Source organism: Zasmidium cellare (assembly GCF_010093935.1).
Source record: "Zasmidium cellare ATCC 36951 unplaced genomic scaffold M409scaffold_32, whole genome shotgun sequence".
Taxonomy (NCBI): domain Eukaryota; kingdom Fungi; phylum Ascomycota; class Dothideomycetes; order Mycosphaerellales; family Mycosphaerellaceae; genus Zasmidium; species Zasmidium cellare.
This window is the reverse complement of record NW_022986976.1, coordinates 257,035-278,813: the sequence shown is the minus strand read 5'-3', so window position 1 is coordinate 278,813 and position 21,779 is coordinate 257,035. Positions and strand designations below refer to the sequence as shown.

At 54.5% G+C, this 21,779-nt stretch overlaps 10 protein-coding genes across 10 annotated transcripts; 8 read left to right on the top strand and 2 right to left on the bottom strand.

Annotated features, from left to right (window-relative positions):
- Nucleotides 1-906: 906 nt before the first annotated feature.
- M409DRAFT_68735 (uncharacterized protein) lies at nucleotides 907-5,500 on the top strand (the record flags this gene model as incomplete). The annotated part of the gene is made up of 2 exons (XM_033817969.1): nucleotides 907-938; nucleotides 1,174-5,500. 2 exons carry the CDS (start codon nucleotides 907-909, stop codon nucleotides 5,498-5,500), a joined length of 4,359 nt encoding a protein of 1,452 aa, XP_033664002.1.
- A 1,016-nt stretch (nucleotides 5,501-6,516) lies between these two features.
- Nucleotides 6,517-7,704, top strand: M409DRAFT_68734 (uncharacterized protein; the record flags this gene model as incomplete). The annotated part of the gene is made up of 1 exon (XM_033817968.1): nucleotides 6,517-7,704. The coding sequence occupies one exon, from the start codon at nucleotides 6,517-6,519 to the stop codon at nucleotides 7,702-7,704; it is 1,188 nt and encodes a 395-aa protein (XP_033664001.1).
- Nucleotides 7,705-7,867: 163 nt separating this feature from the next.
- Nucleotides 7,868-9,911, bottom strand: M409DRAFT_68733 (uncharacterized protein; the record flags this gene model as incomplete). The annotated part of the gene is made up of 3 exons (XM_033817967.1): nucleotides 7,868-9,253; nucleotides 9,314-9,459; nucleotides 9,623-9,911. The coding sequence occupies 3 exons, from the start codon at nucleotides 9,909-9,911 to the stop codon at nucleotides 7,868-7,870; spliced, it is 1,821 nt and encodes a 606-aa protein (XP_033664000.1).
- Nucleotides 9,912-11,129: 1,218 nt separating this feature from the next.
- Nucleotides 11,130-13,486, top strand: M409DRAFT_26556 (uncharacterized protein; the record flags this gene model as incomplete). Its single annotated transcript, XM_033808164.1, has 2 exons — nucleotides 11,130-13,173; nucleotides 13,227-13,486. 2 exons carry the CDS (start codon nucleotides 11,130-11,132, stop codon nucleotides 13,484-13,486), a joined length of 2,304 nt encoding a protein of 767 aa, XP_033663999.1.
- Nucleotides 13,487-14,006: 520 nt separating this feature from the next.
- M409DRAFT_68731 (uncharacterized protein) lies at nucleotides 14,007-14,828 on the top strand (the record flags this gene model as incomplete). The annotated part of the gene is made up of 1 exon (XM_033817966.1): nucleotides 14,007-14,828. The coding sequence occupies one exon, from the start codon at nucleotides 14,007-14,009 to the stop codon at nucleotides 14,826-14,828; it is 822 nt and encodes a 273-aa protein (XP_033663998.1).
- Nucleotides 14,829-15,041: 213 nt separating this feature from the next.
- On the top strand, nucleotides 15,042-15,404 carry M409DRAFT_26554 (uncharacterized protein; the record flags this gene model as incomplete). The annotated part of the gene is made up of 1 exon (XM_033808163.1): nucleotides 15,042-15,404. One exon carries the CDS (start codon nucleotides 15,042-15,044, stop codon nucleotides 15,402-15,404), a length of 363 nt encoding a protein of 120 aa, XP_033663997.1.
- A 587-nt stretch (nucleotides 15,405-15,991) lies between these two features.
- On the top strand, nucleotides 15,992-16,807 carry M409DRAFT_26553 (uncharacterized protein; the record flags this gene model as incomplete). The annotated part of the gene is made up of 2 exons (XM_033808162.1): nucleotides 15,992-16,544; nucleotides 16,602-16,807. The coding sequence occupies 2 exons, from the start codon at nucleotides 15,992-15,994 to the stop codon at nucleotides 16,805-16,807; spliced, it is 759 nt and encodes a 252-aa protein (XP_033663996.1).
- Nucleotides 16,808-17,061: 254 nt separating this feature from the next.
- M409DRAFT_68730 (uncharacterized protein) lies at nucleotides 17,062-17,897 on the top strand (the record flags this gene model as incomplete). Its single annotated transcript, XM_033817965.1, has 2 exons — nucleotides 17,062-17,758; nucleotides 17,848-17,897. 2 exons carry the CDS (start codon nucleotides 17,062-17,064, stop codon nucleotides 17,895-17,897), a joined length of 747 nt encoding a protein of 248 aa, XP_033663995.1.
- Nucleotides 17,898-19,662: 1,765 nt separating this feature from the next.
- On the top strand, nucleotides 19,663-20,565 carry M409DRAFT_26551 (uncharacterized protein; the record flags this gene model as incomplete). Its single annotated transcript, XM_033808161.1, has 1 exon — nucleotides 19,663-20,565. The coding sequence occupies one exon, from the start codon at nucleotides 19,663-19,665 to the stop codon at nucleotides 20,563-20,565; it is 903 nt and encodes a 300-aa protein (XP_033663994.1).
- Nucleotides 20,566-20,732: 167 nt separating this feature from the next.
- On the bottom strand, nucleotides 20,733-21,327 carry M409DRAFT_37308 (uncharacterized protein; the record flags this gene model as incomplete). The annotated part of the gene is made up of 2 exons (XM_033810710.1): nucleotides 20,733-21,097; nucleotides 21,177-21,327. 2 exons carry the CDS (start codon nucleotides 21,325-21,327, stop codon nucleotides 20,733-20,735), a joined length of 516 nt encoding a protein of 171 aa, XP_033663993.1.
- Nucleotides 21,328-21,779: the final 452 nt, after the last annotated feature.

Sequence of the window (21,779 nt, the reverse complement as noted above, 5' to 3'; positions counted from 1 at the left end):
ACGAGATTGGCGAAGACGGCGAGATGCGGATTGATTCCGGTGGGTGGTATGTGTGGTGCTGTGCTGTGGCAGAGTAGTGGAGGGATGCAAAGCAAGAGGACACGAGATTCCAGCCAGCCAGCCAAGAAGGGAAGGCGGAAGGGACGGGGCCGAGAGTCTGATATGGATTCACCACCACATGCAGCAGGCGAGGCGAAACGAGACGAGGAGCGTGGGAGCGAATGGTCAGCACAGGAGGCGGCCGGCTAATAATGTACCATAATATTCGTTGGCGACAGCTTATGCTGATTGCGATTGCTTTTGGACAAGATTCGCCGGAGCGACAATCTGAGGTGTGATCTTTAACCAATCTGCTGACTCGGGCACATTTGATGGGATGTGCGGGTGGGATTTGATGTGATTTGATGGAAAGCTGGAGCGGTCCAGCGCCGTGGGAGCATCGCCGAATTTGATTAAGGATGCAGGCAGTTTAACACGCGCCTTAACCCACCTCGCATCTTTCATCAGTCGCCGCCGTTGACATGCAAGATCAAATAATCCTCATCATCGCCGACGGCAAAACTGGCGGACGCTACGGAGGCGTGGACTCGTTGATGACGGATCGGGGGCAAACGGTGATCCATTACACATACGACGGCATCGCAGATTACGTGCCAGCCGAACTGATAGTAGTAATAATGGACCGCTACGCCGTGTAGTAGTAGTGATCAGTGAGAGAGGGATCCGACGGGTGGAAGGTAGAAGTGCGCAGGAAGGGGAACTGGGGCCAAGGCTTATCCTGTCCGATGGCACAATTGCATTCGTGGATTGCTGAGGGAGGTGACCTGATACACGGCGTCTCGGGCGAATCGCGTGCAGCGTCGGAGGTTGGGTGGTGTTGGCTCGTCTTGCGCCTGTATCCGTTAGATGCTGCTTCGGCTCCCGGCCCTGCTGCGAGGGTGCGCCTTTGTTCGACTCTGTCACCCACACGCCCCCGGTCCTCTCCTGTGCAGCCTTTCCCTCCCACTCCACTCTGTACACTGCATCTTCACTGACTGCTGCCACTACCGGACCACGAAATACAGTACATCTCCCCCCATGGCGACGAGATAGCAGCCCTCCCGCGCCTGAAGATGCTCCGGCACTGCGTGTGGTGTGCTCCCGTGCTATGGATATCCGATCAGGCCTGGGCAGCACACAGAGACCACCGCCTCCCCAGCGTGCCGTGAGCGGATCATACACTCTCCAGCATAGTCTTAAGAGGCCCCAATTACCCTCGCGCCTCAGCAATCTGCGCTCCGTGTCGCAGCCCGTCAACGTCGTGGATCTTACGGCAGATGGGGCCAAATCCACCGACGTCAGAAACTCGGCTGCCTTTCTGAACAATCAAGGCAGCGTCTACACCTCGCCCGATGTCATTAACTTGGACGACGATGAGAATGAGAGGCCTGCGAAAAGAGTAAAGACGAATGGGCATGCATTGGGGAAGGAACAGGCAAGGGACTCCTCTTCCGAGGTTGAGAAGGATGCCGCACATCAGACAACACCAGGCTCGCCTCTACCTCAACTGCGCAAGCCTACCGCCGCCGCGAACAAGCAGAATGTGCAACGAACGCGCAGGACAGTGGTGGACAGAACTGCTCGTCGGGCGAACGGACTTGAGCCACCACCCATGGCGACAAGGCTACCTCCGCCCAAGAATGTCGCCGACTTCTCACCCTGGAATGGACACCACCCGGAAGATATAATGAGTGAGACTGTCGTCAAGGCAGGATACTTTGACAAACCACCAGGTCCGAACTCGACCGAATGCAACTCTGCAAAGCCAACCATCTGGCCGAACCTGAGCCAAAAGAACAACATGGGTTTGCAGACACTGTCATATCTGTTTACGTCGGTCATGGAAAAGAGGCAAGCTATGGGCAAATGCACCGCGCCATCAACGTTCAAACCCCCACCACGAGTCACAGTCACCGATACGAAACGCGAGGCATGGCTGCGAGACCTTGCCAACTCGGGTGTGCCGCTACGCAAACAAAGCAGGACGATTCCTCATGGTGTCAGAGGCAAGTTGCTTATGGAACAGTGTCTGAGCAAGGACATTTCCATGCCTCGTGCGGTCTGGCTGGCCAAGTGCGTTGGAGCGAACGAGTTGCGTGCGTTTCGGCGGAAAGGTGTTAGTGGAGCTGCCGCAGCCAGTGGTGAGAGCAAGTGGGTGCGTGAATGGACGGTGCATGTTGAGCAGTTCCTCGAAGGTGTCATTGCAATGTGTGGTCAGACGGATTGGCAATCAAAGATGGACTATGCTGTCAAACTTGCGACCAGCTTCTACGCAGAAAAACTACTCGAAAGGGACCACTACCTGGATTGGATCGTTACATCATTTGCGCAGGCACCTATGGATCGACTCCCCATCTGGATTATCTTGGTGCAGCTATACTGGAGGGACATCATTGGCTTTGGAAAGCGAGGAAGGCAGCTCTCGACCGCTATCTTGGAGAATCTCCACCGAATTGGTACGGGCCAGGTCAGAACGTGCGAAACACTCAGAGATCGCTTGAAGAAGCTGCTTGTGGTCATGGCTGTCACCAACCGTGGATGTCTCGTTCTCCCACATACCTGGGAGAAGTACAAGCATCTTCTGGCCCCCAGACCTTTGGCCGATACTGATGCGAAATTGGATACACCTGCACAAAACATCACCAAACGAAACGAGAGACTCGGCGGGCCGCTCAACAAGACCCCCAAAAATACCTTCTGCGCACTTCTTGGCCTTTACGCCGTCTTGGATACTGTGGACTTCAGCGTTGAAGTCGAGAAGCTGACTGATGTTTGCCTGGCGAGAGTTGAAGACGTCGAGAAGCTGGTCCCTGCCTTGTTGAAATGGTCAGCTTCAGTCTATCGACAAGGCTCGAGTCGCGTCTACTTGTCGGCGAGGATTATCACGGAACTTCACGACCGAGGTCACAACACGGACGGCGCGGTCATGGAATACATCAAGACCGAAAGTACACAATCCATCGACATCAATAATGTGCACCGGGTCGTTGCAGATCTTGCTCGAGCAGGGTGCTTTTCCACTGGCCGCTACTTGAAGTGCCTCATTGGAAGTGGTGCTCTCACCAGAAGCGACAGTTCGAAGCTCTTGACTGGCCTCCTCACGTCGCTACCTCTTGAAGCGCTTCCCCCCCATCTTGCCAACACCCGACAGACACTCATGAGACGGCTTGGATACACGCAAGATGAAAACACCGCAATCAGTCGGTTGGTCGCAAACGTCGATCCCATCACAGGCATGATCTCCTCCTCAACTGACAAGCTCTTCGCTGGACTTGAGACTTTCAGTCAATCTGCCAAGCTTGAGTTTGCTCGACGAATATCCTCGTACGCAACGAGCTGGGCAAAGGAAGGCGCCATTAGCCTGAACTGTTTCTGCACTGTCCGAGATCTTCTTCAACGATGCGGCGACTTGCGAGCACTGGCGGATGTGACCCGAGCGGCCATGTCCACGGAAGATCTTACCTTGCTCGCTACTCTCGGCGACACTCTCAACATGCATGCAAACACGTTCGCGGCTATCGGATGCTTGCATAATCTGCTGGAACAAGTCCTCCAAAGGTATCGCATGCTGCGTTCGACCCAACCCCTCGATCGCTGCTCGGTGCTTGCCCTGTCCTCGCTGGTGAGACGCTTCTCGGATAGAGCGCTGTATGGACGACTTCTAGAGAGTGATCTGGCGATGTGCGATCAGCAGAACTCTATGGCTGTCTGCTCCCCGGCCTCGGACAACCTGGTGAACATGCACGCATCGAACTTGGACTCTGACGAAGACATTGATGCGGTCTTTGCTAGTGGCAATACCATGGACGAACAGCTCATGAAGCGAGTATTCGTGCGCATTGTGCAACGAGCGAGCAAACCCGGTCGACCAGACACTCGTTCGCCCAGCAAGGTGTGCCGCTGGCTGAATCAGTTAAGGGCTGTCGATGTTGGTGGCTTCCAACATTTGGCAATCACCCACGTCAAAGCCTGCTTGAAGGATAGCAGTCCCGACAATGCCTATGGCAAGGTCATCAGCGCGCTCATCGCCAGTGGATGCATACAGTTCGAGGCCGTCACCGAGATGGCGAAGGACATCAACCTCCCAAATGCGGCATCCGTGATCGTGCGCTTGGTGGTGTCCGAGAACATTGCGAACGACAATTTGCATGCTTGCGAAGCCTTTCGATACAAGACACAGCAAGCCCAATGTCGCATCGAATGCTCAGGTAGCATAATTCCATCTGTGGTCGGCTCTCTCGAAAACCCAAACTCCGAGTCAGACGATGAGGAGTTCAATGTGTTGGCTTTGCTCTATTCCATGAGCCACTATCAAGAGGCTCTGCAAGTTGCAACCAGTGCAACACACTTCCCAACCTACTTGGCGAATTGCGCTCGAGTGGTTAAGAGGATGCTCAACTTGACGCAAAACAAATCAAGCGGGCCCCCATCAGCACGAGACATCATCTCACTCGCGGATCCTCTGTCGGTGGTGTACTGCGCAGCAGCTCTGGCATTCTATTCCAAGGTACCAGCTTTCATAGAGGCTGAAGGCGATAGTGGAATTCGCGAGGCTCTGCTAGAAGCTCTTGCTAATGGATGCGAGGTCTGGCCGCAACTTCTTGGAAGTGCAGGACAAGCTACGGTTCAAAGCATATATCAATGGGCTCGAGAGCGGGTGATTAGCAGTGTCCTTGCCAGTGGTGGACCACCAAATACCGAAGACAACGATGCGGCTCAATGCCTGGATATCCTCGACGTTGCACATCATGCCGCTGAGGACGAGGATACAGCTGCTGTCATGGGAACGGTAACTGACAAACTCAGGGTGCTCGAAAACCAGCTCCTCGCATTGGAGAACGCCAGCGACAACGACTCATTCAAGCAGCTACTCAGCTCACTGCAGATACTGCTCCATCTCGCCGTGCTCTACTCTGCGAGCTCAGGTCCTGTCACCGATTCTCTGCAGCAGAGTCGGTGCAACTTGCTGGCTGGACTGTGCGCATTGCTTGTCCAGCCCAAGCTCCAGAGTCAACGCGAGACGCTCGAATACATTTTCGACGTAGCCTCTGCACTGGCTGACAAAGTACCAGAGGCCGGACTGCAAATGCTGGCAAAGGCGAACGCAACAATGGCCAAAGACCCTCGCCTGGCGTGCATCCTCGGCCATAGCCCGGCACCAGACGGCTGGCTAGCACTCGTCTCTCACCCTCAACCGCAAGGCTCACAACAGCAGCGAGCGTTGATGAAGCAGGCTGGTGGCAGCCAGCAACAGGCAAGTCAAGGGCGGCCATCCGTTCCGGCGTCACCACTGCAAGGATCGAATCTGTTTGGCAAAGCTCCAATCGGACGACCAACGGGCGAGACGAAGACTGTTCCTTTCCCACTCCGACGATGGGAGATTATGAGCGATGCGACACCGGCTGTGGGCGACAATGACACGAGTTTGAGCTTGACGTTGTTCGGGGCGAGGAAGGTGTGAGCCGTTATTACTATGACTTTTCTTTGTTGGATCAATGACGGCGTTACTATGGTGTTCAAAACGGACCGGGGCGGTGAATGGGAGATACACATGAGATGGGCATGGGCTTTGCATTGGGTACCCTATTGACGTGGTTTGATGCGTTCTAGCGGAGTGTCATGGGATGAATTGGATATGGGAGTGGCAAACACAATGCATGGCGTTTGAGGTGCGAAAAGGCATATGGTATTGCTACTGATGGTGGCGGGATGAGAGATGAATGTGGTGTGGTGATGTGGTGTATCGGTATTCGAATGAGATGAAGAGATGTCCGGAAGACGAGGTGATGTCCATTTTTCAGATCATTCTTTCTCTTGTCCTCTCAACGATATTGAAAACGTGGCAGATGATGCGATGGTTCGATCCCACAATCCCATGATAATCTCATCAAGCAATAACCCGCCGAACCAAGCCCGCCTCGTCGCTGTCCGCGCACGAGGACATGAGATCATGACGCCCCCAAACTTCTTGGGGGATTCCGGCACCGCGGCTCCACCTGACCGTCTGAGAGGGGAAATGCTTCCTGTCCATCATCCAAACCTCACGCTTGGCACCGTTACAGTTACATCCTGCCTCTCTCTTTTGTGGTTTTAGCCTGTTGTGAAACTGCCGCTCTTCATACCGCGTCGGTGGCCTTTTTGAGAGATGTATCCTTGATGAAATCGTCGTATTTTGGATTAGAGGGAAAGATTGAAGTGTTTGTGTTTGTGAATGGCATTCCGGCCCGACTTCGTTTGCTAAGAAGTCCCAAGACGTTTCGCGTGTCTGGCGGTCTTCACTAAGGTGGTGGTTTGAGGGTGTTTGACACATGCATGGAATAAGGGGACTCGTGACTGCCGATTCGACATAATAGCCGCCCGCTCTAGGCTCTTGTACTTCTTTCCAAGTTGCACGACAGACACCAGGCACATCATCGAACATCGACAGAGACAGAGACAGAACAACACTCACAGAACAGCATGTTTCGCACATTACTTATGGCGGCCACGGCGGTGTCGGCGACGAACCTCTTCGTGGCGGATTACAGCGGCAATATCACGACGCTGAACCTTAGCGAGCAGAATGGCTCATACACTTTGGAGAAGACTCACGAAAACGACGGCTGTGCGCCGAACCCTTCCTGGCTCACCATCGACGCCGGCCGCGGTCTGCTGTATTGCATGAACGAAGGCCTGGCGGAAAACTCCAACGGCTCACTGGCATCCTTCATCATCAGCACCGACGGCAGTCTCAAGACCGTGCAGAACACCACCACTCCCAGCGGACCGGTCAGCGGCATCATCTACGGCGAACCGGCGGGTCAGCGGGGGATTGCGCTGGCACATTATGGAGGCAGTGCGGTTAGCACGTGGAAGTTGGAGAACAATGGCAGTTTCACCGAGAATGAGGAGTTCTTCTACTATCTCGACCAGCCGGGCCCTGTTGCCGATCGACAGGATGCGCCGCATGAGCATGAGGCGATTACAGATCCCACGGGCCAGTATATCCTCGTGCCGGACTTGGGCGCGGATGTCGTGAGAGTGTTTTCTTGGGAGCAGGAGAGTTTGGCGTTGAAGACACTCGAGTCGCTCAAAGCCGCTGCTGGTTCAGGCCCTCGCCACGCGGCGTTCTATACGCCATCTGGATTGCCTGGGAGTACGACGTATTTCTACCTCGTGGCCGAACTCGCCAGCACCGTGACTTCGTATGCGGTGACATACCTCCCGGACAACAAGGGCTTGAGCTTCAAGGAACTCAGCAGCCAACCCACCACAGGCCCCTACACCCTCCACCGCACCAACGCCCCCGCCGAAATCCACATCTCCCCCGACAACCGCTTCGTCGTCATCTCCAACCGCAACGACTCCTCCTTCTCCCTCCCGCAATCCAACGGCACCATCATCGAGTCCGACTCCCTCTCCACCTTCGCCCTGAGTCCCGACAGCGGAGAACTCACCTTCCATCAACTCTGGGCCGCAGGGGGATCTTTCCCACGACATTTCTCGATTTCCGCGACGGGGAATCTTGTGGCGGTGGGGCTGCAGAATGATCAGAGTGTTGTCGTGCTGGAGAGGGATGTGGTGAGTGGGTTGATTGGCGAGCCGGTGGGGAGGGTGAATGTTGGGGGCAATGTTACGGCTGTGGTGTGGGATCAGGAGAGGGCGCTGGGTGGGCTTGGGGATTAGGGATTTCTAAGTCTTCTCGACGAGCAGATGATTTTGACACTGAAGGACGGGCTTGGGGTGTGAGTTTGACGGAAGTTTGTACACGAGCGCGCAGCATGCGAAAGTATAGATATGGCATAGCGTAGCAACACCCAATCCTTCCCATCCCCATCCTCATCCTCATCTAAACAAACCCATCCCCCCTCCCCTCCCTCACCACCTTACTACTCCTAAAAACACCCCCCTTCGCCGTCCGTCCCCCCATCCTCACAACCCCACTCAAAATCTGCACGCCCGCCACAACCCCATCCACAACCTCCACCCCTCTCCCACTTACAGCCTCCTCGAGCGCCTCCTTCATCCCGCTCATCCCCGCGCACCCCAACAATAAAACCTCCGCACCCTGCGCGATGAGTTCCTCCGCCGCGGAGCGCATTTTCGCCATCACGACCTCCCGAGGCAGGCGCTCGAGATCGAGAACGCCGAGGTCGACGCTGCTGATGCCCGCGCAGGACGTGTCGTGCGCGAGGTGCAGGGCGTGGTTTCCTTTACTCCTTTGACTCGTGGCGATGAGGCCGTACCGCGCCCCTAGCGTCGACGCGAAGAGGATAGACGCTTGCATGATGCCCATGACGGGGATTTCTAGTTCCTCCCGGAGGAGTTTTATCAGCGGGTGTTCGGAGTAGCATGCTACCAGGATGCCGTCGTAGGAGGGGAGGTTCGGGTCCGCGAGGAGGGTGCGGGCGCAGGCGGAGGCGGAGAAGATGGCGTCGAAGGAGGATTCTATTGCGCTTGGGGAGAGTTTTGCCGGGGCGGTGAAGGGGGTTAGGTGGACGTCGGGGGGGAGGGTGGGTTGGGCTGTTGTGAGGCAGGTGGTGGTCATGCTGGGGGTGGAGTTGGGGTTTAGGAGGAGGATGTTGACTTTCTTCTTTGGGGTTCCTTCGTTCGTAATCGCGGTGGGGTCTCCATTTGTCGTCGTCGTCCCGTTCGTACTCCTCGTCGTCGTTCCCCCTCCCAGCCTCGGCGGCTCCACAACCCCCGTCTGTCCCACAATCCGCCCATAATGCTCCACCCGCCTATGCCTCGCAAAATCAAACGTCCTCGTCTTCCCCTGCCGACAAGCATCCAGATCAATCTCCGCGAAAACAACCTCATCACCTTTCGTCTTCGCCTCCGCGAGAATCTTCCCCTCCGGATCGATAATACAGCTCCCCCCAATGAGGTTGTACTTATCATCATCCATCCCACACCTCGCAGCACAGACGGAAAAGGTGGCGTTCATGTAGCTGTTCGATTGCATGGTTAACTTGTGGTGGAAGAGGGCGTCGGCTTCGGCTGCTTCGGGGGTCTGGGAGACATCCGCGCCCCAGAGGTGAGGTGCGAATCCGGCTGTGTTGTATCCGCACAACACGACTTCGACGCCTTGCAGGCCGAGACACCGCCAGGCTTCGGGCCAGCGACGGTCGTTGCAGATCATCATGCCGAAGATGGGTTCGCTGTTGGAGGCGAGCTTGGGCACGCGGAAGGCGTTGAAGCCGAGGTTTCCGGGGAGGAAGTAGCGTTTTTCGAGCTGGAATGGATGTGTTAGAGAGGGTTATATGATGGTGATGGGAGAGGTGATATGGCTTACTTGATTCACGGCGTTGGGGTCTTTGAAAGGTTCAAAGTCGCCGGGTAGGTGGATCTTGCGGTATTTGGAGAGGATGGAGCCGGTTTTGGAGTGGTAGTAGATGCTGGTGTTGAAGTGTTGGCCATCTTCTGTTGCTTCGCCGAGGCCTGGTAATGATCATTAGACTTGTGGTTTCAAGAGAGATATTGGTAAAAAGATCCTGGAGTGGAAGCTGATCTTGTATGTTTGCACGACAACCAGGCAACGAAGGCACGAACGACAGTCGTCTTTCTGAAGTGAAATGAGAAACAAGATGACTTGTCCACATACCTACGGAAATGTCAACCCCCAGCTCCCTCGCCTTATCAAACAGCGGCTTGGTATTAGGAGCGGTAGCCACATCGCCATGTTCAAAGAAAGATTGCAATTCCGCCTCATCTTCGATCAAGTACCGGGGAAAGAAAGTCGTAAACGTTGTCTCAGGAAATAGTACAACTTCAGCACCTTGTGAAGCTGCATCTCCGAGCAACTGCAGCAGTCGACTCAATGTCTCTTCTCGGGGTGACGTCCGGTGTACAGTACCGACTTGGGCTGCTGCAATTTTGATCTTTCGTGGCATGATTGTGCTAATGGAGTCTCGATCGTGACAGCCTGGCTTAGGAGGTTTGAAGCTGTGCTTAGGCTAATGTTGTTCGACCCTGGATCCTGGCGAAAGGAGCTTGATAATGCTTATCGAAGGTGTTGGGTGGCGATTGGGAAGAACGAAAGAAAGTCTCGTGTTGTGGATGATCTGAAAGCAAGGAAACCTCAAGCCAAGAGGAAAGATTGCGTGGTTACCTGCTTGATTGGGACTTGTGTTTTCACATGAAGCTCAATCATGATGCAGAGGTGGGGTCTTGGTGTTCGGCCAACATACGTCTTCGCCGGGCCGGTAGAGTCGGCCGGCGGCGTATCTCATGCATGATAACGAGGTGGATTGGCGTCAGGGTGCAGCGAAGCCGGCGCAGGGCGTGCTCGCACAAGTGACAGGATCAAGTCAGGTCTTGTGTCGGTGTTTGAATGCAACGTCGAGACTGGGGTGAGGTGGTAATAAGATATACCGAGACGAGGTGTGGCGCCTGCTAGCCATTCCCATTATCAATCCCGCCAGTTTGGCTCAGGTAACCAACGCGGAGAGGCCGGCGGTGATTGGTTGTTGCTACAAGATCGTCTGCCATCTGCACCGCATGGCAGTGGACCCGCACGTGGTATCTTATCAATGCATTTCCTCAATCTTTGGGGCGGCGACGACGACGGGGTCGACGGGGTCAGGCTGCATCGAGTCAAGGCGCACGCCAAAGTGCTGACGGCCTCGGAGGAGGTATGCTTGCGAATGGAAGTGGTAGTGGTGAGGAGGAGGAGAATAAAAGTTACGGCGGCGATGGCTGACTGCATATCTTCGGTAGAGTCAGTCGGCCAGGTACTGCGCTACACTACGCTACCACATCCTCCTCCTCCTCCTCTCCTTCCTCTCGTTGCATCTGCTTGTCCGTTGGCGCGTAGGCATGCCGCAACTGGAGCTGTCATTGTGAGCTTCGCGGTAGTTCGATTGCCGGTGCGTATCAGTGCAGCGCTTGGTGCGGTGCTCGTCAATGCCGCTATCGGCACCGCGCCAGGTGGAGTCGCGTCCATTCACTCACGCTCGCAGCTGCTCGGATAGGCCAGACAGCCTCCTTCGTCCCCTCCCGACTTCCCAATTGCACGCAATCCATGCACTAGTCCTCGCGAACTGCGGGTCTTTGGGGGCGCGAGTTCCCCCGCCAAGCCGACTGCCCTCATCGCCCTCATAACCACCACCATGGCCCTCCCGTCCCACCACTCCTACCCTCCTCCGCCGCCGCTGAACAACCACCACGCGCCTATCCATATGCCGTCCTTTCAGCAGCAGCAAAGCGCCACCCCAGCTCCTGCCGGGGGTGACTCCGCAACCGACCGCGCCAGAGCATACAAGTCACGCAACAAGAGGCCATGCGACTTTTGTCGTTACAAGAAAGCCGCCTGCCACTTGGAGAGTGCGCCTCCCTGCGAGTTGTGCATTCGCTACAACAAGGAGTGTACGTTTGTGGAATCGCCCGCGAAGCGCAGAAGACCCAACGAGCAGAACGGAGACGTACACAAAGATGGGGTCTTCAAGCATTCAAGCAGCAACAGTGTGGATGCCACTCCATTCGGAAACGGCGGCATGGGAAGTATGGACATGCAGCAGGATATCATGCCCTGGGAGAGCAACATGACTCCGTTTCAGATGCCCAGCATGTCTCTCCAAGGCAGCATGGCTCCAGACTTTCCGTTCGATCCCCAGCTGTACCAAGAACCGGTCCATTTCGACACCTTCGAGCCTATGTCTGCTTCTACGACCGGCAATGCGTTCCCCGAATTTCACCACAACAATCACAATCGATCGTCCATAGACACGACATCTCCACAATCGCAAGACGCAGTCCTTCCCACGAACCTGCAGCTACCTTTCGATTCGACCAGCGGCGAGCCATCTCTGGATCGCCAAAACTCCTCCAACGCGCAAATGGTTGGGTTGAGTGGAGAGTCAGACCCATACCTACTTTCCAAGTACCGATTCGACGAATACAACGAAGCTTCTTTCCAGTCAATACGCATGCGCAAGATGAGCAGTGGTCCAGCCGACAACGACAGCAGTATTCCAACCTTTTTCATGATCCAGCACAACGCCTTGGCCTCGAAAGCGCAGCCGCTGGACAGATCTGAGACGAGCGAAAGATGGCGACGAGAACTCGAGGACATCGTGGGCGATGACATAGGGAAGCGTCTCATTCGATTGTTCTACAAGTATGTACAGCCATACTTCCCGATTCTGAGTCGCGAAGGTGGTGAAAGAGATGTAACTGGGGTCAAAGAGCCTCGAGAGGTGCCGCCGTGCGTCTTGGCTGCGATATACGGTCACGCTCTGCCCTTTTGTGCTTGGGATGAGAAGCTGTGTGTGGAAGTGTACACTCCACCGTCCGCGGATGCTCTCTTCAAGATTGCGTGGCAGTCGTGTCAATCGCTGCTTCACACACCAAATATCGCGGTGATGCAGACTTTACTGCTCCTCGTGCAGCGGCGACCAACCAACAGGCATGTGAGCGACACTCCATTCAAATGGGTCATGATGACCACGGCAGTCAGCATTGCGCAAGCGCTAGGTCTTAACCGAGATCCTACAGATTGGCCGATTCCTTCGTGGGAGATCAAGCAGCGCAAGCGACTCGCCTGGGCGACGTTCATTCAGGACAAGTGGTTGGCTCTCAACTTTGGACGAAGCAGTCACATTCAGGCAGATGACTGGGATGTACCGCCATTGACTGAAGAAGACTTCCCTGAGGCAGACCGCAAGGTTGATGACTTTGGGGAAGGCAAGGCCGATTTTACTGCACACCACTTCATCAAGCTGTGTGAGCTTACAGTAATTGTGGATGATATCTTGAAAGATCTCTTCAGCCTCAGGGCCACGCGGCAGCTGCACGCCAGTCTGGAGGCGACGCTTGAAGTTGCAAAGCCGTTGCGAATTCGGCTGACCGAGTGGTATCAGATGCTACCAACCGGACTGCTTCCAAATCAGCCCAACGGTACATCCTCCATTGGCTCGCCTGATAGCGGTCGACGAAGGTCGATGCAGCTTGAACTAGACGGAGGTGGCTCCCTGCAACTCGCATACATAACCGCCAAGATCGAACTTTTCCGCGCAATGCTGAGGCCTAGGGTCACGGATGCCAATGCTGCGGCTGTCACTGCGTTGCGGACTGGTGCACTAGCTGTCGCTAAGGAGATTTCAGAGTTCTTGGAAAGCTTGAACGCACGAGAGTTGGAGGCCTTCTGGGCCAGCTGTAAGTCGATGCTACATGTTGCATTGCAACGAAATACTTACCCCGCTTTCCAGATTCCCGCACCAACTTCACGATCGCATCGTCCTTCATGCTCCAACTCTTCGTCACCTCGCCGATGGTGACCGATGCGAAAGAGTGCCTCGCCCTGCTCAACGCCTGGCGAAGTCTACTCAGAATCAAGAGCCGAAGCTGCGACCTACTGAACCTTGCCTTGCTTCGTCTGGACGCTGTGTTCGTTTCTGGCATACAGAGTCTGATAGAGTTGAGTCCTGCGGCGCAGCAGGCTTGTGCGGAAGCTGGGCAGGTGAAGTGAAGAGGATTTGGGGATTGACGAGGTTATGAGAGCTGATGGTCTTATGAATGATGAAGTGGCAGAAGGAGTACCTTTCTTGTAGATAGAGATTGTGTACAGACGAAAAATAATATATCGAATGAAGTACCATTAAAGCCCGTGTCTTCCCACGTGCTGCTTACATAACAAGATTTCTCGGAGATCGACCTCACCTTTAAAAAAGTTGGGTGAGTGCAACATCGTTCGATCCCAAATACAACACCGCATTCGCTCGCTACATATTGAAGGCAACGCTCCCTAGAGAAGCTTGGAATTACGATTGGCTTTGCGAAATTCCACCACAATGGCCCAAGACTCAGCCGTCATCGCCATTGTGTTCTGCAAGCAGGACCGACACCGCTCTCCAGAAGCCTGGCAAGAAATCGCAGGCCACATCCAACAACAATTCGCCGGACCCAACACTTCAGAGTCAACACAAAACTCACAAATACAATTCCTGGATCAACAAGACAAAAACGCCACCACCGGCCGCGTCGCCGAAATGTCCATCCCCATCTCCAAACCCTCCACTCTACAAGACTGCAAAACCCAAATCCAATCCCTGCACTCCTTCGAACTCCGACACAACATCGAAATCATTGCCCAACCCTCAAACCTTTACCATGCCCACAAACACCCCGGCCTCGCCATCTTCGACATGGACTCCACCCTGATCCAACAAGAAGTCATCGACGAACTGGCCCGCGCCGTCGGCTGCTACGACCAGGTCTCCGCCATCACCGAAGCGGCCATGCGCGGCGAGGAGCCCTACACGGATTTCGAAGCGAGTTTGCGGGCGCGGGTGGCGTTGTTGAAGGGCGTGCCGATGACGATATGGGAGGATTTGAAGACGAAAGGGATTATTACGTTTACGCCGGGGGCGGGGGAGTTGTTGCGTGTTTTGAGGGGGTTGGGATGGAAGAGTGCGGTGCTTAGTGGTGGCTTCATCAATCTCGCGGAATGGGTGGAAGAAACTCTTGGACTGGATTATGCGTTTGCGAATCATCTCGTTGCCGATGAGATGGCGGGTGTTCTTACGGGGGAGCTTGTGCCGGGCAAGCCGATTATTCATGGGGAGAAGAAAAGGGAGTTGCTTTTGGATTTGGCGAAGAAGGAAGGTATCGAGAGGGAGAGAGTTGTGGCCGTGGGCGATGGTAGTAATGATCTGCCGATGATGGGGGTTGCGGGGTTGGGCGTGGCGTTCAATGCGAAGCCGAAGGTGCAGGTGGCGGCGCCGGTGAGGTTGAATTCGGGGAGTTTGAAGGATGTGCTGTATGTGCTTGGGTACAGTGAAGGGGAGATTCGGAGTGTGTTGGAGGGTTGAGGTGGTGGTGGTGTTGAGGTGTTGTTGACGGTTATGAGAATGTGCATGGAGCGAGAAGTTGAGGAGTAGGTCTTCAACGACGTACGTTGGCTGGTGTGGCTGTGTGTTATTGTGCGGCTGTACAACAGCGAGAAAACGTCAGGAGGACTGATGAGCAGATCAACAGATCGAGAGTGAGGATGTAATTCGCTAGCCAGGCAACAATCCCTTAACATGAAAGGCGATTCGCATCACTTCGTCGCCTTTCGCTACATCCTCTTCGCCGACATTCGCTCCTTGCTTAACAACTACACCTTCCATCTACAAACGTCGAAGATCACCACAACGCACACAATGTCTCTCATCTCCAACGCCATCGCAGCCATCAAGAACCTCATCGATCCAGAAGTACCAACTTTGTGGCAGCGAATCCTCACAGCAATCAATACCAACCCCCTCGCGACCGTCTCATACGTTCTCGGCATCACGGCGTACTTCTTCCCTGCCATAGCGTGGATCCCCGCCGGTCTCACTCTCGGGTTCGGAGCTGCTGGTAAGACCTCCCAGACTGCCATTTTGGCTATCGAACCTCGTTAATGTACGTATTGGTTAGGTCTAGTGGCCTCTACGTTCCGGCCGATATTTCCCAGAGATTGGGTGTTCCACGCCGCACAGGGCGCCAGTGCTGGTGGTTGGGCCGGACGGGCTCTGAATAGAGTCGTGAGAGGAGGGATGGCTGTTGTGCGTGGGTTGGTGGGAGTTTGGCGGTTGATGAGAAGGGGGTGGGGAGGGGCGACGAAGGACACGTGATGATGGGAGTGCGGGACTTGGAGTGGTTGTGGTTCAGTCTTGGGCTACTTCATTTGAGTACTTCGATGCCGTACGGTGAAATAGGCTGAATCTTGACTCCGAGTAGTACCATTGGGATTGGAAGTGTCCTGGAACGAAGAGGGATGACGTTCTCTGTTTCAGTGCAAGTTGAAGTAATGATTTCTTGCCATCTTGTGAAGCTAGACAGAAGTGCTGCTTGCATTGACAGAATCAATCGTCATCTTGCATGTGACCCAAAGACCAAACGCACTAGTGCTTGCGAACGCCGCCTATGTTAACACTTCCGCTCACCAAGCTTCTTCGAGCTTCAATGTCGAACGCCTCGAAGATAAATAACACCAAAAGGACTGACGATGGACGATGTGCAGGGTGCATTCGAAGGCGCAGCTAAAGCGATCGGTGATGCGACTCAGCAAGCACAACAAGACTGCGAGGCCATTGCTGGCCATACCGCGGAGGCAGCTGGCGGAGCAGCCAAAGCACTCGATGAAGCTGGTCAACAGGCAGGACAAGATTGCGGAGCTGCCGCAGAGGCAGCTGGTCAGGCTCTTGGTGATGCAGGCCAACAAGCACAACAAGACTGTGACGCAGCAATCAAGGACGCTGAGGCTAAAGCGAAAGAAGTCGCGGAGCATACTCGTCAATTCTTGGAGAAAGCTGCTGGTGGCGTGGCCGAACAGGCTTCTGGAGCTTTCGACGAGATGAAGAACGCAGTCGGTAACTTGGTCGAGGGACTTCAAGACTTTCAATGGGATCAGATTCCGGCAGCTATCATCGACTACATCAAGGAGAACCCGAAGACGACCACACTCCAGCTAGTCTGTCTGCTTGTGGCTGTCTCTCCCAGTCTCGTCGCTACGCCTACTCTCTTCGCGCTGGGATTTGGAATTGAGGGACCCATTACCGGTATGTTCATGTCTCATCTCCCCATTTTTTAGAAAAAAGACTTACCGAAAGATACAGGCTGGCTGGCTGCCTCGTTCCAATCGGCCTTTGGAACGCCACTGGCCTTCTCAACGCTGCAGCGTGCTGCAATGGGTGGCTGGGGTGTGGGTGCCGTGGACGGTATCGTTCAAGCCAGTGCAGCCAGTGTTGCAGGAGTCGCGGAAGTGTCTGAGTGGCAGGACAAAGACGGTGGGGAGGACGAAGCAGAAGGCCAATCGGCTTGACGCGCAAAGGAGCTGGATGAGAATTTCTGTCCGTAGAAGTAGATGAAATGAACAGCAAGACCGAGCCTCATTGTAGCCTCAGGCTTCACTCAGCTTTGACACCTGCCGCCGATCGCAATTCGTTGGCGTTGCTGCAGCTGCAAGCCACCAGCGGCAGTGCTAGTTCTACCGCACAGCCCATATGAACCAAGGCATTTCTCATCTTTCCAAACCAACATCATCTTCTTCTTTTCGCGATGAGCGAGTGAAGGATAATGCGTCTTGTTAACATCCACACGCTCAAACTCCACGAGTTTGTCGAAGGCTCGATCCCGCCTTACGCTATCTTGTCGCACAGATGGACCGACGAAGAGCTGACGTTCAAGGAGCTTGCGAAGGACCGCGCCGACAAGGACAAGAAAGAATATCGAAAGCTGCTCGGTGCATGTCGGGTTTCTGCCCATTATGGTGTCGACTACGTCTGGATCGACACTTGCTGCATTGACAAGAGAAGCAGTGCCGAACTTTCGGAGTCGATCAACTCTATGTTTGCATGGTACCAGAAGGCGAAAGTGTGTCTGGCATATCTCGAGGACGTCCATGTTGGCCCGAATCTGGATGAGGAGTTCAGGGGGAGTGTTTGGTTTACGAGATCGTGGACTTTGCAAGAGCTGATTGCACCAAAATCTGTGCACTTCTATGACCATGACTGGGAGCATTTCAGCTCGAAAGACGGCGTCATCCCAACTCTCTTCCATATCACTGGGGTGGATCGAGATGTGCTGTCAGGTTCTTGCTCGGTACGTGAGTGTTCCGTTGGCGAGAGAATGTCCTGGGCCGCAGATCGCCACGCCACGAGATCTGAAGACGTCGCATACAGCCTGATGGGAATCTTCAATGTCAATATGCCACTATTGTACGGGGAAGGCCAGAGGGCATTCGAAAGATTACAAGAGGAGATCCTGCGGCGCAGTAGTGACACAACGATTCTGAGCTGGGGGCACGACAACGAAGAGATGCGCCTGCTCGCCAGATCCCCAGCTGACTTCAATGTTCTCAAGGGACAGGAGGCCTACTGCTCAAGGTCGGTGTGTCGACTAGGGATTTCTAATGTTGGTCTTGAGGTCCACGCAATCGTCGTGCGATTTGACCTCGAGACGTATGGCATCTTCATTGGGCAAGACGGCGACGACCAGACGCTCCACGTACTTCTCGTTCGAAAGATACAGTGGCAATACAGTTTCTACAGAGTTGGCGTTGCAAGGATACCGATCTCTTACACAGATTGGAGAAAGGATCGAATACTCATGCTCCTCTGGGCCAATGAAGACCAAGCAAGCGCAATCCGTCAGTGCGGCTTAAGCCCACATGTTGGACACGGTTTCCGCATTCAAGCATCACCTCGACTGCCAGTTGTACCGGGCAGTCTTCGAATTCGTCTCTCACTCTCCAACCGTCGAAAGTTCAACCCCGCCCATGTCAGTCCCTGCGCCTCAGGGTTTGTTTGGGACTTCGGCGATCCGATAGAGCCAGCGTATGCCACAATGACCTGCCACCCCAAAGCGATGCGAGACTTCTCAATCTACTTGACCTTCGACTTTGACGGCCGTCCTTGCTGTCTCGTGTTCCAAGACGCTCCATCCGACCCGTGGGAATGGTTTGGTACTATAGACAGATCCCCAGAGTTGCAATCTGATGAACGAACAAAGAACGAGCCAGATGTAATTTCTGTCCCGGACCCGGTTACCGGCACGACCGCATGGCTCTTCCGAAGCCATTCTACCAGAAACTGTACACAGGCACAAATCCCTGTGGCGATCACTGGCGTCGACAAGACCATATGGCTATGGTTCTGCCCCGGCGACTTGCTCGGCATGTTGGGAACTTGGACGTTTGGGCTGAATCTGACGGAACCACCACTTGTGGAGAACAATTATTCCTCGGGGCCCCTGCCTCAGGAAAGTCCCCGTTACAGCATTGTGATGGATGGAGAAGCTTGATTGAATAGTCAACTCAGGATTCCACCACCATAGGAGGATCCGCTGTAGAATTTCCCAAGCAGCGAAGCAAGTACGAAGAACGAGTCCATCAGAGCCTAATCTATGTGAAAGCAAAGTTGAGCGAGGCAGCATCACAGCATCACTGATCTAGCACCATCGAATGGTAGGCTGCCATAGGCTGCGGCGACATGAGCGGTTCCTGAGAAGCCTATATGACATGCCTGCGGTCTGCTGCTGTACGCCACAGAGCCGCTTGCTGTAGTACCACAACGCATTGAGCGGAGATCAAGGAGACACACTGAACGAAGACATCGTAATCACCTTCAAACCCCCTCCTTCGCCGGACCAACATTAACTGAAGTACGTGCTGGCGTGAGACGATCTGGAAGAAGCCCTTGGAGTGGACTTGTATCCTGCTTAGATCACAATCCCCTGCCGTAAAGCGCTGCAATACGATGGAATACGCTCTTTCCCCACCGAGGCATGTCGCACGGAAACGATGGGCGATCCCCATCTACCTGCCCCTTTGCAACCCTGACAACAAATCGGCAAGACCCCACCATCCAGGCCGTAACATATCATCAGCATAGTCAAGGATCTTTGATGGCACCACTTCAAGCGAGAACTTCTTCGGGCGACATATGAGGCTGCCATCCGGCGCCAACCCCTTTTGAGAAGGTACAGAAATACCTGGGCTTGATCGGCGTCGCGCAGCTCGGTTCCGTCCAGGCTGTTTAGACCCGATGTCAATATATTGAAGTACTAATATATATATAGTCGACGTTGTTGCCTTGAAGCTGTATAGCAAATTGCAACCAACAGCACCTTCACCTAAACAACAAGAAACCAAACGGTTCAAGCAACATATACCTCTCAATGGCGTTCAAGTTTCCTGTCTGGTCAGGCTTCAATTTCACGTCGACGCTGCATAGTTCTGTTCCGGCATCACTGAAGCCGGAGAATCAGACTCTGCCTGAGGGACTTGTCATCTGCATCACAGGCGCCAGTCGAGGCATCGGAGCTGAGATCGCAAAGATGTTTGCCGAAACAGGCGCAGCAGGCCTTGTTCTCACTGCACGAACGAGGGAAGCATTGAAAGACACGGCTGAAACCTGTTCTCGTCTTGCACGAAACAAGGCGCTGAAGATCTCCACTGTCGCGATGGTCGTCGACTCCGAGGAGGATGTCAAACGTCTCGCCAGCCACATCCACGATGAATTCAACGGCCGTCTCGACGTCCTGATCAACAACGCGGGCCTCGTCTCCACAGACCCCACCGCCTTCTCCAAAATCGAAGACATGAACCTCAGCCAAGTCCAAGACATCATGAACGTGAACTACACCGGGCGCTTCCTCACGACGAAGTACCTCCTCCCCATACTCAAAACCTCCACAGCGAAGACCATCGTCGACGTCTCCAGTATCGGCTCGCATTTCACCGGCGGGGGACCCGTGGCGTACAATATCTCTGCTTTGGCGGGGAATCGATTGACGGAGTGGATTGCGGATACGTATGGATCTGAGGGTGTGGTGTGTTATAGCGTGCACCCGGGCATGGTGGGGAATGCGAAGCCGCCGCCGGGGATGCCGGCGGAGGTGAATGACAAGTGTGGTGATGAGGCCGATTTGTGTGGGGCGTTTTTGGTGTGGTTGTTGAGGGAGAGGCCGGAGTGGTTGAGTGGGAGGTATTTGAGCGCGACGTGGGATGTGGAGGAGTTGGTGGCGAGGAGGGAGGAGATTTTTGGGAGGGATATGTTGAAGATGAGGATGGTTGTTTGAGAGAGTGAGTATTGAGGGGGAGGCGATGGGATGATCCTACTCACGAATTTGTACGACAGGGGAGTGGTTCGTGGGCATACACCATGCTTCTAGTTTTGCAACCCCCGGTTCTCTCAACCTTCCGTGGACATCAGATGCCACCCTCCGCAGCTTTGTTGCTCGCAACATCACCCTCTGGCATCATTCGGCTGCACAACAGGAAAACCCTCTTCACCATCTCGATTACTCCTCCAAACACCCCCATCTTCAAACCATTCCTCTTTCCAAATCTCAACCTTGGCCTTGACTTTCTCCAGGCACTCTTCCCCAGCCAGCCAAGCTGCCTTCCTGTGCGGAGCAGAGACGGCGATCAGGATACTCTCGTCGCCGATATCCACTCTTCCCAGTCGATGCGTCACTGCAATGCTCACGAGGGCGTGCTCTTGATGGATCTGGCGACATATGCTCTGTAACGTCTTCAAGGCGAGCGGGGCGTAGGTGGAGTATGAGAGGTGCGTGACGGTCTTTTGGTTGAAGGAGTCGCGAGTGCAACCTATGAGAGTTTGTTTACTTAGCTGTCTGTGATGCCGGAGTCAGCGCGAATGTAGGTGAGGAATGGAGAAAGCACTCACCAGCGAATAATACTACTGCGCCTGCTTTGGCGCTCTTGACTCTTGCCATCTGCTTTTGTGCATCGAGCGGATCGTATGTGAGCGAGACATAGGCGTCTTGCTCCTCGAGGCTCTTCTCGCCTTCGAAGTTGCGGACGTCCGGTCCATTCATAGCTTGCGACGCTACATTGTCAGCCATTCTGCATACAGACTGCATCAACAATAGTTTGCGGGACCGATTGCAGTGTCATGTAAGAAGGCAATGAGGATAACATTGGAGGGGCATCTCGGAGACCAGTCGCCTAAAGCTCGGCTAAACTCGAGAGCACATGACCGTCGGCAGGGGGAGCTGAAGCCAACGTGGTTCTGGATCTCGACGTTCGCTCTCACTCATCAACCACGTCCCGTACGTTTTCGCATGGCACATTGAAGTGGCTAGTGGAGCTAACGTGATCTTCACAGACTGACCCTCGCAATCGATACCACAGCTCTCGCCATCCCTTCTCGCCAGCGCCCACACTCGGCCTGAGCAAACGACCCGAAGCCTTGAGCGTTAACGATCATTGAACTTGGGAGCTGGCGCGAGAGCTATCATTTGTAACTGGGAGCAGGCGCATTGAGGCA